General features: G+C 39.2%; 1 protein-coding gene across 2 annotated transcripts in view; it reads left to right on the top strand.

The window, feature by feature from the left end:
* The first annotated feature begins 7,547 nt into the window (after positions 1-7,547).
* LOC105355926 (zinc finger protein 804A) overlaps positions 7,548-18,203 on the top strand; it is a 48,398-nt gene continuing 37,742 nt past the window's right edge. Inside the window, exons 1-2 of one of the 2 annotated variants that reach the window (XM_011485219.3) lie at positions 7,548-8,049; positions 8,161-8,430. In XM_011485219.3, coding sequence (XP_011483521.1) covers positions 8,284-8,430 — 147 coding nt within the window. In that variant the 5' untranslated portion in view covers positions 7,548-8,049; positions 8,161-8,283. The remainder of the gene's footprint in view (positions 8,050-8,160; positions 8,431-18,203) is intronic. The other variant, XM_011485217.3, reaches the window with a different exon arrangement.

Genomic DNA, 18,203 nt, shown 5'->3' with positions numbered 1-18,203 from the left:
GCAGTCCCAGAAGAGCCGACTGTTGGGAAACCAGCCTATTAGGAAGTTGAAGAGACTGATTTGATTAAAGCAGGCTAAGACGGGTCACCACTCTGGTCCTCTGGCTCCAAAAAGCTCCAGCCACCAGAGCTTTGCACACTAAAGCAGTGCAGCAGATACTGGGAAATACAATTATTTGTGGGAATTAAACAATATTTGTGTGCATCTGGATGGAAGGGAGAGGGGAGACAAAATGAATTGCAGCTGCTGTTTATCTGTTTGGCATCTCTCCTTCCCAGCAGAACAACATTAAAAAGCTCCACTGGTGGGCTATTCGTTACTGTACCGTCTGGTCCTATACCCCACTCTCTCCATCACTTGTTCTTCTATCTTTCTGTTCAAAAAGAACAATAAAAGATGGATGATTTTTATCTTTCTTTTTTTTTTTTTTTACTTCACGTCTTTGCTCCTTTTCTGCACCAGCGGCATGTCGCCATATCTCTCTCGAAAAGGTGATGTACGTGTGACCTTCAGCAGTAAATTTGCCATTTGCAGCCAAGTGAATCTTTAACTGCGTTCACATGACCTCACCTCCCATGACCCTGCTAGGTGCTGCTCGCCGCGGCTGGCAGCCAAGAGAACGAGGGCAACGAGCCAGGCCAGATAAGGGCTCCTTCAATCAGTTCCCGAGCACCTTGATAGCTCCCCCCTCCTTTCCATCTCCTCAGTTCCCATCTCCTCTCTTCCTCTAGATATAGGGTTGCAGGCTCACTTCTCCTTCCAACACCATATTTATTCCTAACTGTCATTGCTTTGAAGTGCAATAACTTAAGATGTGAAGACTTGACTGTTGCCCTCCCGCTTGACGAGAATTGGTGGAACGCGTGCCTCAGCGTCCTCTGGGAGGAACCGGGGACCCCATGCGCCGACCTTATCAATTATTTACATGATGCCAGTGATATAATAAAGACACTAACTGCCGCTCCAAACAACTTTGTTCTGCTGCAAACGGAAAAAGCGTGGTCACATGGTTTCTGGCTCAGGCAGAGCAAAAACCTTTTGATGTTGCAAAAAGATTTTAAAAGAGGCTTTACAGTGCAGAAAAGTTATGAGATGACTGTAAAAGTTCATGGCACACTCGCAAAAGCAGGTCAGAAAACTGCTGGATGTAGAAACTTATTGTTGACAATAATAAGAATTTCAAAATAGAAGTTAAGACTTTGTTAATCAGAAGATGAATCGCAGTTTATGGGCAAAATGTTATTGTTTTTCATTTATGCAATGCCTTTAGTACATTTTAATATGTGAATTATTTTAATGGCTGTGCATAATTGTGGGTTCACTGAGCGCACACAAAGCTGTGTGACAAATGATGATGCGGTCTGGTGCACGGATGTTCGTTACCGCCTTCTTCTGCATGAATTTTTACGGATTAGCAAAGAGGTCAAGGGAGGCGACGGAGCTGCAGAGAGGTCTGTGAGCAAGACGGAGGTGAAGATGGATAAGATATGTGAAAGGAATTTTTGTCAAAGAGCATTAAAACTTTATTTTGAATTTCCATCCTTCCAGCGTGTGGCACATGGAGCAGAGGTATGCGACTGCAAATGTCAAAATAAACACAAGAGCAATGCGAGTGTCAGAAAAAATTACACATTATTCACTTCATGGTTGGAAATTTCAATCTTATTAATAATATTTGAATGGCATTACACCTCAGAGATGCCTGTCTTGACACCATTTTATTTAGGCTGCAGGTGCAGCAGGGTTCATGCCAGGACTGTCCATAGCTCTTGCCACAAGCACATCTGAATGCTTTACCAAAACCCTTGAAAAAAAAGTTTAATAAGAATTGAAGCAAGGTTATCCCCACATTTACAAGTCTTATGACCCCCTCCCTCACATCAAAGCCACCTACACACACCTCAGCTTCACACTAAAAAATCAAATTTGGGACCAGGGCTACTCCTGTTCTTGCACTTCTGTTTTCTTTTTCCAATTCCCACTCACTTTGCAGTCTGTACCAACACCGCTCCACAGTGCAATCATAACTAAATATAAATCATCCCTTCTCTTACACTTATATTCTGATATGCTTGCCACACTCTTTCATTTGTTCTCTTCTTTTCATCTCTTTTCTGTCTGTCATTTTCTCCCTTTCTTGCTGCCCACCTTACACAAACACAGCTCTAATAAATCGTGCACTGGTAATTACACAGAACCCACCGGTAAATTTCACTTCCATTTACATTTAGATTAAGGAATATTTCATTCCCATCATTCTGCAGTGCAAGACCCCAGTGTGCATGGCTCTACCCATATGCAAACACCACCGTTCATAGCATTTTTATATTCTCGCTGGAGCATGGAGACACACCTACATGTGTGGAAACCATCTTGGGGTTGAGAAAAATATACATGAAAAAGCGATATACATGAAAATCACACTGGCATACGCATGGATGGATGAAATAAATTTATCAGCATGCATGGGCAGGTGCACGCCCATGAATCCGAAATTGACACACAAACTATCACCCACAAATGTGTTGTGGAGTCGAATACCATCAATGTCTACAGGCAGAATATTTTTTAGAACAAAAACATTTTTTTGTCTTGAAACTAAAAACTTTCACAAAGTCCTAACGTGGTGGTTTTATTCGCAGTGATTCCACTGCAGGTCTGTGAAGGGAATTGGGCTTTTAGAGTCCCTTACACACACAGGCTTTTATTCTCTCACACAAAAACGCCCCTTTTCTGGATCATAATACATTCAAAACCAATCTAATTCACTGTGCATAAAGACAGCAATATGCACCCCAAACCTAACTGTGATTTTTCAAAGGTTTACAGAAGAAAAGAAAGAGGAAGAAAGAAAAGAAGACCTGGAGGCGGTCACTGAAGAAAACAGATACCACCAAGATTTCTCCATCCCTCTGCTTTCTTTCTTTTTTCTTCTACTGTCTCTCTATCAGCCCAGCCTCCACCCCCTCCTCCCCCTCCCCCTCCTCCTCCTCTCAGTATTAGTGCATCATTTCCAATAGTAATGAGCGCACCAGGAGCAGGAGAAGGAGCAAGGGAGAAGGGAGGGTTCTTCAGAGAATTAGAGTGTTTAAAATATACACAAACTGGTTTTCTCTGGTGGATTATCAGTGCAAATAGCATCTTCCTTTCTGCACACAACCAGTGAAACCAGCAGGAATTAAAGACGGCCATCACACAGAGGCACATTGCATGTTGCTGGTGTTATTACAGGATTATTAGCAGAGGGAGCTCTCATTTCCAGTCACCAACAAGAATTTTTAATTGTCGGAACCGGCATCTATTGCATTACAAGACTATTTAGGGGGACACACTGTTTGGCACTCTATAGAAAATTGATTAACCAACAACACCTATGTGGATTAGTCATCAACTAATTCATTTGTCAGTTGAAAGTAATTAACTGCGTAAAATTGGTTTCTTCCTCCTTATGTGTGGGAAGTGTGAGCCCACTCGAACGCTGGGGCTCATAAAGCGAGCACATATGAGTATCGACAGGTTTTTACACGCTCCCCCTCCGTGCACAGCAGCTTTACTGTCATTAGAGAGTTGTTTTGACATAATCTGTTACGTTTCTTCATGGCCACTGGCACCACGAAGAAATTAAAACAGCAGCATGGTGTAATAGAGTTCAGACTGTTAAACAGTGGGGCACCAACACGACTGATAATGTCTCATCAGATAAACAAGCACACAAATGCACATGGAAGCTTCACCCACTGGAAAACCAGGAAACCTTTTAGTTGAAATGAGCCAGCTTGTGTTGAAACTCCAGAGTTCTCATGAAAAAAATGCTATTAAGTCGAATAGGAATAAAAGTGAAGCAGGAATTTTTAAAGAAAAGAAAACTGTAGATAAAAATGAGAGAGAAGTTCTAACAAAATGTGTTGAAACAGGGTTATGCGGGTTAAAGCTATAAACGTAATCTGATCACCCACCTCCTTATATTTCTGACTCATTATCCTGCCTTTAGGCTGTATTCGCTAATTACATAAGCAGTGATTAAAGTAAGCCTTTTTCAAACCTGAGTTTTTTCGTTTTTTTTAAAGGTACAACACTTTAATGAAACCTTTAATTAATCATCTGAAACATGTAATAAAAAGCTTTTTTTTCTGTGTTGAATTCTTGGGTTTGCTAATAAATAATTACTTTAAAACATAACAATATTTCCATTTAAAAAAGGTGGTGTTTTGACTAAAATGAAAAAGAAAAATTCATTTTGAGAAGTAAAAACCTGCAAACATTTCATCAGAGTTATGTAATGTGCCGGGTTACATGTGGGTGAAAACAAAAGTTGAAAGTTAGCCATGGCATTCATGCATAGACAAAGAGAGATTTAGTGATGAGTAACATAAATCAATCCATTGGATTTAAAGAAAAACAGCTGCAAAAGACTATACTGAATAAAACATGACAAAAAAGCCAGATCTCTGTGAACCTAACACACCATCTTGACAGTTCTGCTCAACAGTATTAATTGTTTATGTGCGGAAAAGACAGCCGTTTTACAGAGATGAATCAAGGGTTCACTTTGGACTTAAACTGAAAAAATGTAACATAAACTAATTGAAGGAAGGAACTTTTTTAATTCAAATCAAGGCTACATGACTTACAGAACATATAAGCTAAAATTTTACTCAAGAAACAGACAACACAAATGTTTAATATGGGAAATTAAGCAGCTTCTTATAAACTTTATGCTTGAAACAAGTCTGTATGCAGCTGAGATCAGACAACATGTGGTGCTAATGGTGGTCGGCAAAAACACTTTTGTTTTATAACCACAATATTTACATCTTTGCAAAAAGTTGTATGTTGTTTGTTTTCATGGGTGAAACACAGACATGCTGCCAAGGCCGACTCTGGGTTGACGTCATGAAACGAGCGGCACCCGCAAGGAGTGAAAGGCGGTGTCTCAGAGATCGAGTCGTCTTACTTCCAGGTAGGAAAATGAACTGCGAAAATAAGTTATATTTCTTTAAAATAAATATAAATTTATTGTGCCAAAGGTAATAAATTATCATTTAGATGGATATAGTTTACTTTAAATGGCTTAAGAAAAGTATGATATAGACCCTTAAAGATAATTAGACATAAATGTTACTAATGTTATGTTGCAAACCAAATGTCAGCTCATTTCAAAAATATTTTAGTCTTACTTCACCTAAATAAAAAAAATAAGTCTTGAACTTTTTTATACTTGCTGAGAATGTCATTTTAAATAAATTTCTGTCTGATCAGAATCTTTTGGGGGCCTCATAAATCTATCCCAAAGGTGCGGAACACATTGAACATGTCCGCAGTCTTAAAAAATAAAACAAAAAGGTAATAGGTAAAGATTTTAATCATTACTAAGTTACACAAACACTGTTTGTGACTATAACTTACTTTATTCTGATCAGCATCACACTTTGTGGTTTGGGCACAGAAATGATCAGAACACAGAATAAGTAAGAAACTTAAATAGAATATGGGAGCATACCATAAACGGTTTTCCAAACCACTTTTTCCATATCAAGGTTTCAGTTGCAATGGGTGGAAGCACACAAACTCAGTAATCCGTGTATCCAGTTATGTCCTTCAGCCATTCCTCAGTAATCCTCAACTGAGCTCGGGACAGCTGGGACATATAATCCCTCCAGCGAGTCCCACGTCGTTTGGCACAGCTGGCTGTGTCCGGCAAACCTCGAGAGGGCAACTCTTTGGAGACTTCCTAAACAGGTTCACATGTCTTTTCTGAGTTAAAGAGATTTAATTTGATAATGCTATCTTCTCAAACGAAAAGAAAAAAGCCTACCGTACATCTTTCCATGTGTCTAAAAATTGAGATTAAACTAAAAATTCGGAGCCAGTTCTTTTTTATCTCGCATTAAAGAAACACTAAAAAGGACTCGTGACATTTTACTTTGGACTGCATTTCTTTTAAAAAAAATCAGACCTAATAAGATTGCATCTATCCCAGAATAAGTTATGCTCTCTGGTTTATAAATGCCATTGAAATACGGCTAACAAGTAAAGGGTAGGTTGTTATGACCTGTGAGTTAGAACACAGTAACACACTCAGTGCAGCATCTTTGTGATCTGTACTTTTACTAATGCATTTATCCACCTCTTATCCGTTTTTTTTTTCTTTTTTGTTTTGCACAGCAGGTGACACACAGTCACCCCAGAACGTCAGCTCTTCAGGCAAACCAGTGAAGATATTATTTTGGGGACACAAAAGGTTATGAGTCTCTCAGAAAACCTGAGCTGAAACAATGCGCTGGACACATCTCACTGCTCCTTTTTACTGCAGTGAGAAGCTGTGAAATCCCAAAGAAAGACAACATCCTATGAAGAAGAGCATGCAGATTAAAAAAACAGAACTATCACACCATCTCCTACTGGTATCAGATAAAAAGCAGCATGCAAAATGACTTTGAATAACACTTCTCTGCGGCTGGTTCTTGTAATGATGCAGTCCGCGACACAGGCCCTCGCTCTGGGAGGCCTGAGAAGTGAAAGGAAACCAAGATGAAGGACTGGACAGAAACTTGTGGGGTAATTGAAAAAAGCTTCAGAATCTGAAGGTTGCAGATGACAAAAGACACTTATGTGAATATAGAACTTCTAAAAACAAACTTCCTCACCATGTATTTTTCCACACAAAATATAAGTTCTGGATGAAGGTGGACATCTTCTTTTTCCTTTTTGAAAATATTTTGAGAACAAACAAGTTAAATCCTTAAAGTGCCTGAAAAAAATAGACATTTAGGGTTTAATATTTCTTTACATAAAGTGGCAACTGTGTTTTTCTATATTGGCCATTCAATCTAAAAAAAATAAAATATAAGTGGTACTGACGTGAAAGCTATTTCCCGTGAGAGGAAATGGAAGGAAAAGGGAATTTTTCTTCAACTTTGCCCCCTGGTATTACTCTTTAGTTTCACGGTCACTAAAAAAAGAGATCAGTCAGCTGCTATCGCTGCTGACATGAAGCTCTGATGGCTCCCTAATGCTGCTCTGAATACATGCGGATGAGTTTCAGCACCACATTCGGGGACAGCGCCACGCGCCAACGCTCAGCTGCAGCTGGTTCTGAGCCGCGGGTGACTCGACCAGAAGGAAAACCAGAAAAGGAGCCTTCATCTGTAATCAAATGATGCTCTCCTGTCATCCTTAAGGGTGTTGGGATCGAATGGGCTAAAAGCCTGTCGTCTTTACTTTGAAACCCCGCATAGTAGATTGATTAGAAAGTCCTGAAAAAAACGGCCCCTTCATCACCGATTGATTGGCCACTGACATGCGAAAAGATATCTAAGAGGAGAGTTTGAGCGTTGAAGGAGGTGTGTGCGCTTTTTAGTTTGGTGTAATGCAAGCGCAACAGTGACTAGACACCCCCCTTCTCCCTAAGACCCCCACCCACCCACCCCGTACACCCAATCCCAAACTGACTGACTGATAAAACCCAAATCCGGTGCCGCCTCGCAGATGAAGCATGCATATTTTCAAAAATTGAAAAATATTTGAGAGAAACAGAGGTGGGGGTGAGGAGGAGGAGTGTACGGGTGCATCATGTGTGCGTGTAGGGGAGGGGGGGTGGAGAAGAGTGAACCACTTCAGTTTGCTCGCGCTGGAGCCCGATAACTACAGGAGCGTTTGTTGGATGGATTCGCCGTCCCTCCCACCTCACGCCGCAGAATTTCATTCACAGGACAGGTGACTGTGACGACGGAGGAAGAAGGAAAGAAAGGGACCCGAGTCGTCGTCCCCCCCCCCCCCCCCCATCTCTCTCTCATGCATGGAGGAGAGGGGAGCCGAAAGTATCTTGATTTCTCTCCTGCGATTTTCGCGCGTGGTTTGCCCTTCTCTTTGGCTAAAAGCGAACCTTTACAGACTGAAGCAGAGGGCTGGATTTGAACAGACAGAGCAGGGATCAGCAGGAGTGTCTGTGTGTGAGACTGGAACTGGATCCATCTTATCCTCTGGCACTCCAAATAGCGCTCGTCCGTTCATGAAAGTGAAGTCCGGCAGACACAGACTCCAGTGCCAGTAAGTGATTCATTTTTACCTTTCTTCCCTCTTTTCTACCTCTTCACAAACTCACGTCTGCATACCACGGCGCATTAATCTACTCCCTTTAATTTTTCCCACCCCACGCAGGCAGATTTTTCTTCAGAGGGCAGGACAGACTGAGGCGTCCTCTTGCTGCGTTGTGCTCTGCACGCGTATGGTGCAGGTGTGGGTACCTGGAGCAACCGGAATCGCGGTGGGAGAACTTGTTTAATGGGCCCCAAACCTCGGGAGCACCCCGGGATGGCGTGCAGCACGTGTTACTACCTGGTTATCAGCTCCACTCACCTAAGCAATGGACACATTCGGCGCGTCAAGGGGGTCTTCAGAGGACCGCTGTGCGCAAGCAGTGATTCACCGGTAAGGACAGCATGTGGAGCCAATGATTTCCAAAAGTTTGAAGGATTCTCACTAAAAAGGTGCATGAGAGCCAAGATTTGGAAACTTTTAGATGAAGCAAACTATTTTTGACTCTTTCTCCAAAACAAAAGTGCTCTCCAGATCTAAGAGGATAGGTTACAAGACATATTCCTCATCCCTTCTACTATCTGGGACATGAATATTTTTGCACAGAATTCATTTTTTCCAGTCATAAAAGGACAACTTATTGGAGGGCTTGACTGTACCAAAAAGAGGAGAAAATGTGTATCCAAGCATGAAGTCATTGCCCCTCCATGCCTCCTTGTGTCTCTTATGGGAATGGGATGAATCAAATTACTTAGTTCTTTGAGGAGGAGATGAGTTGAACAGATAAAAATAGACCTAATTACCTTGAGTCTATAGCATCCCTTTGTATGAGTGTGTGTGTCTGTATGTGTGTGTGTGCGTGTGTTTCCTCCCTATCCCAATGCATCATTCAAGGATCTAATTTGTGACTAAGTTATTTGCAAAGTTTGTAGTATGTGCACATGTCTGTGTTCTTAGTGTGAGTGAATTTACAGTTGAAGAAAGCAGCAAAAAAGGTAATGAATGAACAGAAAAGAAGGAAACAAAATGTGCTGCAGATGAACAACACATGGAACTTTGGGATGTTTCGACTGAGCTCGGGTCCTCTCCATCTCCATGCTTGAGCATGCATATGTGCTGTTGTGCTGCTACATGTTGCAGTACACATTCAGAAGTTGCTCAGAGGGTTTCTGATGATCACACATTATTCATGAGATCTAAAATGTGAGATGAGACAAACTGGCGAAGCTGATGACAAGTCCGATGAAACAGGAGGAAAGGAACAGCTGGTTTGTGTGCTTGGGTTTGTGTGCACGTTTGTACTGAAGACATTACTGATCTATCATGTTCGGCGCATGTTCATAGTGTGATGAGAATGAGAGCACAATGATGAGCACAGCAGAAGGACTGAAATTTAGAGTACAATGAATCAAAATCACTAAGATTTTCTTATAAACACATCCTCAAAACCTTTCTTTTGTAAGATTTTCTTTTTAACACTATTTTTCATCAGTGTCTGGGTGCTTTTTATTGGTTTCTGTTTAATAAGCAGTCATTTTTCTGTCATTACTAAGTGTAATTTTGTTTCGTTTTGCATGTCTCACGAGCTGCTTGATGCATATTTGTTTCAAAAAAGGAGTTATAATTCAAAACTTTTTGCATCACTGTTGCAGTTAGTCATACATAGGCACCTGTTTAACTGCATATTTGCTATTGTATTTTCCAAACGTTGCAAGGTTTTATGCCTTAGCATAGGCAGTCAATACTTACTTTTGATTATCCGTCAATTAATCAACAGTTTTAATGGCCACAGAACAAATCTGCAGCTGTTTCGATAATCAGCTTTGCATTTTGATTGCAGCGATTTAAAGACAATCATTATAAGCTCATTATTCATGCTTTTTTATTTATTTATTTGTTTGCTTTTTAACAAAATTAGCAGTTGACAGTATTTCTGTTGATTCTGGTTAAATATTTTTTTCTAGTATTTAATGTCCTTTTTATATACACACCACTTAATAGATTAATCAAAGAAAAATTACAGGCAAGCTAATTTCATGACAATTTGCAGCTTTAATCAAAAGCGAAGCTGCTCTCTTTGTTTGCTGGCATTCGGTTGGTCTTTGATTAGGTATTGACTACGTTTTTTTTGAGAAATCTTTAACCCTTTAGTCCACACAAATGAGGAGTTGGGGATATTTGTAAAATCTTTGAGTCATTCCCCAGCTTGCAAATTAAAAGGAAAAAAGATTAGACACAATTGACAATTTTCTCCTTTTGCAACATTAAGGAAAAACCCATAAACTGGATTTTCAATTTTTTCTAAACTTCAAATCAGACAATACTGCAACATTATGGAAAACTAGCCATGCAATTTGTCTTTAATATTTTGATTCAAAGCAAATTACGCTTTAAATATGGAATCTTTTTTTTTTATCTTATTAAGGATCAAGTTGAATGCCAACTGCAAAGTCAAAGGTTTCATTGTGGCTTTAAGGACACCAAAGTTTTGCAGTAATATTTTTTAATAAACGTGTAGAACTTTGCATTTTTTTTTTGTTTGTTTGTTTTGAAGCTCGGCACGCTATTCCGCCCTAAAATATCTCAGGACTGCTGTAACGTCCCCTTGTTTGTTTTTCTTCTCCTCAGCCACAGTCACTGTGGCCTTGTATTGTCTTGCTAAAATAGCCACAGATGTTTCAGCAGAATATGTCCTCTTAAAGGCAGCATACGTTGCAATAAAATCTCCTCTGTAGATGTTTGAGTTCGCTTGGGACACAAATCCCATCAGAGCGGGAGGTTTTAATGTTACAGCGGGGGGAAGCATATGGTCAAAAGATAAACTACAGGTGCCGCAGTGACACCTGCTTTGGTAAGAAATGCGCTATGTTGAGGCGGTTGGAGGCACATGACGAAGTTCAGGTGGAGGATTAAAGCTTTTTTTCACTGAATGTAAAATGAGAAAGGGGGGAAAAAAACTTTGAGCTTTGTTAGTTTAATGCTTTGATTACACATTGTCAGGATACTTTTCATTGCTACTAACATCATCATCACATTAAATGGAAGGGAGCAGAAGGTGCAATTTCAACAAAAAGCATTGCCAATTTTCCAAATAGGAATGAGTGTGAAGTGTCAGGTAAAGCCTTCTGATTAGGTTTTCTTTCTTAGTCCACTTTGCTACATTTACACTGTCATTTCAGGTGTTTAAACTAAAATGTCAAGGTCATCACTTAATTTCATAATCTGGAGCTCACAGCTTGCTTTAGAAAAAAAACACAAAAATATTCAACACACAATAAGAAAGAAAACAGACTTAAAACTCAAATTCTTATCAGAATATGTTTAGAATTTTCCAATTATGCTGTTTTAGAATTGAAAAACCAAAGATAAAGCTCTACATCCATCTCTCCAGGTATTCATTAGAAATTCATGGCATGTTTTGCAATGTGGCAATTTATAGAAAAACAGCAATAAACATTCGTGAAACAACTCTGTTTTCCTCCCTATACCACTGTATAATAATAAATAATCATACAAACTCTTGGTTTGTACTACATTACACTTGTTTTATTATGACAATTTGTTCAAAAACCATAAATGCTAACAATGTCTCCTTTCTACCATGACTGCACAGCACAAGAGCAAGCAAGCACAATTACACACATGCAAAACTAAGGCCTCAGGAGAAGTTTTTGATCATTTTTGCTACTGTACATAGCATAAAAATATAATAAATGTGCATAGAACTAGTTACAACGATTCATTTAGCTGTTGAAGTAAAACATGCGCTGACATTTAAGGAGGTTTGTAGGTATAATTCTGATCTATAATCCCTTTAATATGAAAAATCTGCAGTAACACAACACCCATTTTTGTTTACTTTTTAGCGTGTGGCTGAAAAGCCTGTTCAAATGTCAAAACCGCTGGTTCCCATTTAGCTCTTACAAGTCCAACTACAGCTCACCTACTTTTACAAATATAAATGTGAAAGATGCATGTAGTGCGCTTTAGGGACACATTGCTCATGCACATTTAAGGTCAGGTCAAAGATAATGCAGGAAAAAATCTAGATCCACGTTTTTTGACTCACAAAATGCTGGCTTGGGAAATATGGAAGGTCAAAAAGTAAAAGTTGTTTTTTTTTAGATTTATCTATATTAGTTTAGACAAGGTGGGATATATGTGCCTGTCAGCATGATAAAGAGTCTGCGCTCATGGTCAAGCAGTTTAAAAGTGACCCTTGTGTTCAATGAAGCCAGGAGAGTGAGTTTAGCACATGTCTTTAAAGGCAGTTAAGGATGCTGAGCGGCTGCCTTTGCTGCCAATCGCCTCACTGTGGAGAATGAGATGTAGCCAGCTGCTCTTTGATTTAGCTGAGATCAGCGGAGTAAAGAGGATTTGGCAAACAGGATCTGTTAAGAGTATCTTCTTGTGTCTTTATTTTCAAAAGGTGATGTGGCATTGAGAAAACCCTGGTGAGTGGTGAGGAGCAGCTGCTTCTGAAGGCGGGCTCTGCATGCCTTCCACTCCAAACCCTCCTGAGTACGTTTAGCTCCCTTTGTTTTATTTAATTAGCTTCCCTTAGGCGTGTTCTAATTCAAGGACAATAATTTTGTTTCCATTTTTCACCTCTATTAAATGAATGCCATAATTTTCTTGGACATGTTAAAAAATATTTGAAGCTACATGTAATATTAGTGTTTAATTGTCCACAGAGTCATTCTTCGGATTCAGATTCTTCATTAACACTTTAAAGGTCCAATTGTTCTCCAGTTTCACAAAGTAGAGTGGAAAAGAGAAAAACAAGCAAACAGAAGCAAGGAGAACTTTTACTTTTACAGGCCTCGTGCATCTGCCAGTACAAATAAATAAGCTTCAGGCCTATGATGGAAAACCAGTGATACACGGCTTACAATATCTGCTGCCAATCACTCAGGAGCGGCGGAGCCCCATTCCCATTGGACAAAAACCCACTTACTGCAGCTGTGAATGGAAACTATTGGAACACAACACTTTACTGAAGAAAGTGCCCTGCCTGTTTCCAGCTTCATCTTTACATTCTTTGCTGCTATAAAGGATTTATCGGCCGCAGGTGTTTCCAGGTATTTTCGGACTATCAAAGTGCCGTTTTGCTCCAAAACAGCCCCCAATTATAGAGTAAAACTCCCTAAATCAATACACATTTTTGCTATAAGGACTTTAAAAAAAATGTGATCTGCACTTTAGTTGAAGGAAAAAATGATTTACTTGTATATATTGTTTTATGTTAAATATAAAAACCATTCATGTTAGGTTGGGGGTAGTCCCTATTGTTTTCTACTTTATGTGCTGTTCACTGACTCACTCATCTATTTATAACCACCAGCGGGGGATTTAAGAACCAGGAAAAGCTCACCTTTGTTTATTACTTTAGTTTGCATCAGAACTTACTGCACATAAGACCTAAAAGTAAACCGCAGTTTACCATTTATTTGCTGTACTTTAAAAAATTTTTACTTTGTGTATTTAAAAACAAAATTTGATGATTAATTAAATAAAATCTCTTTAAAAATTTCTCCATTTTTGGAAAATGAAAGCCTATCTGTTAAATCCCTTATTCCAGTAATTTGCAGTTCCTAAAGTGACCGCTGATTCAGGAGGGAGCCAATTTCCATTGATCACAATATTTAAAAAAAAAATCAAGTTTATACCAATAAAAACATGTACAGCATACTTCCTTTAAATCCTTTTAATCTTTTGGGGGATGGGGGTGCGAGTGTCAACAGCTGATTTGATTTAAAGAGGTTTCCTTTGTTTGTAGGGTAGACCTTTGAGTAAACCCAACAAAACTCCTACTTTACACAGCGCCACTCAATTACCTATTTTTGGAACGATAAAGTAAGGTGGAGATATTTTTTAGAGATGGTTCTGGCTCTATACTTGGATCTTTAGCTCCAGTGTTGACCTTCGGTTAACTACCATAACTCTTCAACTGTTTACGCAAATAATGTAATTCCAGTAGATTACAAAGCAGGGGAAAGCTGATTGGCACTGACATGCAACACATTGCAATTGTGAAGCTATGCAATCAACGTAAATCAGCTGATTCTGTCGTGGAGAAAAACGTGTTTTCTCCACCTCAAAATCAACTGATTCATGTTGATCGTGTAAATGGTCAAAGAAATTTTTATTCATTGCATGTCGAGCACATGTGAGGAATCAACAATAAAGTTGACTTTGACTTTGAGACACAAGAAAGTCAAAGAGAATGTGTTATTCAGGTGTCGCCCCTCAAAATACTATGAGGTCTGAGATATTCCATTCAGTGTATGTCCATGTTTAATATACTGCTGGAGGAAAAAGAATTTGCATTCATACAGTATTTTATCTTTTACCCCATTCTGGGTTTTTGACTGAACACAAAAGTTGCACTAGTAGCAAACATAACATGTGTTTGTTAAACTTTTGCACTCTTTTACCCAATCCCACAGCCTAAACCGATTTGTTGTGGGGCCAAATAACTAAAGACCTTCCTATTGGATGCTTTCATCATAGAATCAACTGACTGACAGCTGCCTCATTGTGGAAAGGATAGGGTTTTTTTTTACCATTCCAGCTTGTGTAACCACAACTCACTTGTTTCACTTTCATCCCAACCTCATAAGGATTCTGCTTTGCGCCAGAGACACATTTGGCTCGACTGGGTTGTGTGGTGATATAACAACTGTTAGTCAGATATTCCAAAATCGATGTTTGCGCATGCTGAGAAAGAAGCAGTCAAACAATCCCGACATTGACTCAAATCTAAGAAAGTGAATTGGCACAAACTCTGATGTGATATGAAAACCTGAATAGTGTACAAAAATACTTGTGTAAACATAGTTTACAGAATGTGACATGTCGCCATCTGAATGTATAACAATATCTGACAACAAATGGGCACTGCACAAAGGCCCCTTACTGATCCAAGCATGGACACTGTGAAACAGACACATGAATAAAGAAGGATTTGACAGATTTATTAAAAACCTGCTCTGTGGCACCAAGCTCAATCCTGCTGGTAAAAATGTTTTTCCCTCGGTTATTGTCAAAAGAAAAATGTGTTAATTGTTACCTTTACTGAATTTTTAAGTGAAGTTAGACCCTTTACTGTTTATTGTTCACTTTTAGGGAGGGGGAAACAAAACATATGAAACTGTTGCGTAAAAGAGCGACATTTGCAACAGTGATACACAAAAGGGTTATTTTTATGTGACATTACTGAACACCTTTTGCCTAATATGGCCACAAAAAAAATCCACTTGTTTTATTTATTTATGTACGTATTTTTAACCTTTTCCAATCATATTGGACACCTAACGTCGTTTGTTTAAACTTCCAATCCGATCATCTTCTGATCCATTGTAAAAGTTTTCCAGCTGGTCTTTTGTTTATAATTATGTCATTTTCAGCCAAAAACCTGTGTTGTTTTCTAAGACATAGTTTCTGCGGTTCATCAGAAATTTGCCTCTGAGTTGACTGTTGATATGGAGGAATCCCGCCCCTCTTCCCCTCCCCTAAGCAGGGAGGTTGCCCTGCTCAGTGTATTTTCTACATCACAAATACGCTCTAATCAAACTGAATTTTTTTGTCTGCTCTTGATTCACTACCATTTAAATAAAGAAATACTCAGAAAGGCACTTTTGAGCTTAATTTTCTTGATATATGTCATCAGAAAACACTAGAATGTGTTAAACAGAACAAAAACACGATTTTCATCGGAGTGGGTCAGATCTAATGTGACACATACAATTAAAAAAAATCAATATTTGAAGATGCTGGCATTCTAGATTTTTCAGAGAAAATAAAAAACATATTATTCTATTTTGATTTTTTAGGTCTGTTGTTTCACTCATGTAGGTATAGCTTTTGAAAAGATGATGTTGAAACACCAAACATATGATTCATTATATAGCTTTGGCATTTCAGCAGTAATTGAAACACATGCAGCAGCACTTTATTTTTGTTCTCCTCTGGCTATGGTAAACATGATAAACTGGTCTGAAATAAACCCAGCTTCTCTGAACGCTGCACAAATTAGTAGATAAGTTAGCCTCCTTCTGTTTTACCCAAACGCTCACACACTGCTTTCCATAATCGTATAATCTGAAAATGAGACACTCCTTTATCATAAAGGGAATCAACTTTACCTACAAAAGATGTTTATGGTGCTTACATGTTTGTAGGTGTTTCATTTTTTTGGTGAAAGATAATAATTATTCCTTTTATGAACCCTTCTATTCCAATAACATACCTTTAAAAGAAAACCCGGCTATCTGTTGTTACATTCTTAGCTTCTCAGCCACTGCAGAGCACCTTGATATATATTTCACTCTGGCTTCTGGAAATAGATGACTCAAATTGGCAGCCTAGCATGGTGTCAAAGTGAGTGCGAATGCACCAAAGTGTGTGTGCGTGTGTAGGTGTGTGTGTGTGTGTGTGTGTAAATCTGTGGATGTGACTCCACATTTGCACCATCGTGTTTTCATTGATTCTGGAGGGAGCTGAGCAATGTTTATGCAAATCAGGGGACATTTAAACATATGCCTCCAACAATTAGCTTGAAACAACAATTCAGCAGCACAAAGCCACTGCAGTGTTCAGAGAGTGTCATATTGTTTGGCTGCAAATATCAACCCTACATAAAAGGACTCGGGCAAGTTGAGCCAACTGGATGCTTACTAACACACACAAAAAAAACTCAAATCAGACTCACATACTTTTATTTTTGAACATCACAATAAGTGAATAAGATCAAAGGAGAGCCATAACAGAGTCTTAAATCATCAAGGTACACAAGTCAGAAAGAAGTTTTGGAGTTTAAAATACTGCAGGGGCCTACTGAAAACACTCAGTGCAACTGTTGGGTTGTTGAGTTATGTGCTGCTACTTTATCCCGGTGAGGACCTGTAGCTACTTACATTCATAAGGTCTAATGCTGCAGCATTGACACACTCACCAACTCACTGCTTAGACCCTGGAGGAGCACTTAGACGGGGAGCAGGTGAGTGTTGCTGAATGCTAAAGGCCTAGCCAACTGGGTCTTTTCTGCTGACCGCTGCAAAGTGCTCCCGCTGATCACTGCTAATGTCCTCCATCACAGTTTACACTTAGCCCTCTGGAGAAAGCCTGAACACAAGGGTATGCTTGAAGAGAAGGGGGAGTCTAATCTGGACAGATGGGTGAGACAGGGGGGAGAGTGAGACAGTTGGCATCCTTTGTAGTACTCTCTCAAGCTCTTATTGACGTTTCATTTAGCTAATGAATTCATTAGTGCTTCATAGCATAATAAGCTCTACCTGATAACTGGAATGGTTCCCCGAAGGAGCAGTGTTAGTCTGCTGTCTGTGCTCTTTTAGTTTCTGCTTTTTCTTATTTTAGCAAACTCAGTCTGAGGTTTATTTGTCTTTCCTGACTTAATATTACTGTAATAATGCAGGTTATTTTTTCATATTAAGTACCTTTCCTCCCTGGTAGTTTGGTTTTCATTGTTTAACTTGTAATCAGATGGATTTATCTGTCAGTCTCTTAGCAACATGTTACCAGAAATGTAGAGAAGAAGCAAGACTATATTTAAGTCTTAGGGCTTCTGCATCAGTGTACTTTTTAACTTTTTTGTAGTCGTTAGTGAGATAAGTTTACTCTGTAAGGTTATGTTGTGTCCTTTAATGACCTTTCTCTAGAGTGCAGCAAAGTATCAGCATACATTGTGGAGAAAAGCCCCCTTTGCTTGGGATCATAATAAATCTCCTTGCTTCATTCTAAGCTGAGGATGTCACAACATCCCCTTACACAGGAGATTGGACAAACTTCACTTGGGGGTTTATTCATGAACCAAACAGCTACTGTAGCTGAGCATTACAGGATGTGAACGGAGTAGGAAGAAGGTAGCCATGAGCTGTGGACAAATGTGGCGCAACGATGAGACACAGAAAATCATTGAAATGTTGTTGGATGAATGCGGGCTCATTAAAACAACTTTTAATGTGATACACATTGCTTCTCACACTGTTTTAACAACAATCTATGTCATAAACACTTATCACAGTTTATTCTTTGTCGCCATTCAGTAACCGCCATTGACTCTATAATATATAACTGGACAAACCGTGTGTGACATCATCCATAGAAAATCCCTTACTCCAACCAAAATAAGTCAATTCAGTCGC

Source organism: Oryzias latipes, chromosome 16 (assembly GCF_002234675.1).
Source record: "Oryzias latipes chromosome 16, ASM223467v1".
Taxonomy (NCBI): domain Eukaryota; kingdom Metazoa; phylum Chordata; class Actinopteri; order Beloniformes; family Adrianichthyidae; genus Oryzias; species Oryzias latipes.
The sequence above is the reverse complement of the archived record's forward strand: the minus strand, read 5'-3'. Positions and strand labels throughout refer to the sequence as shown.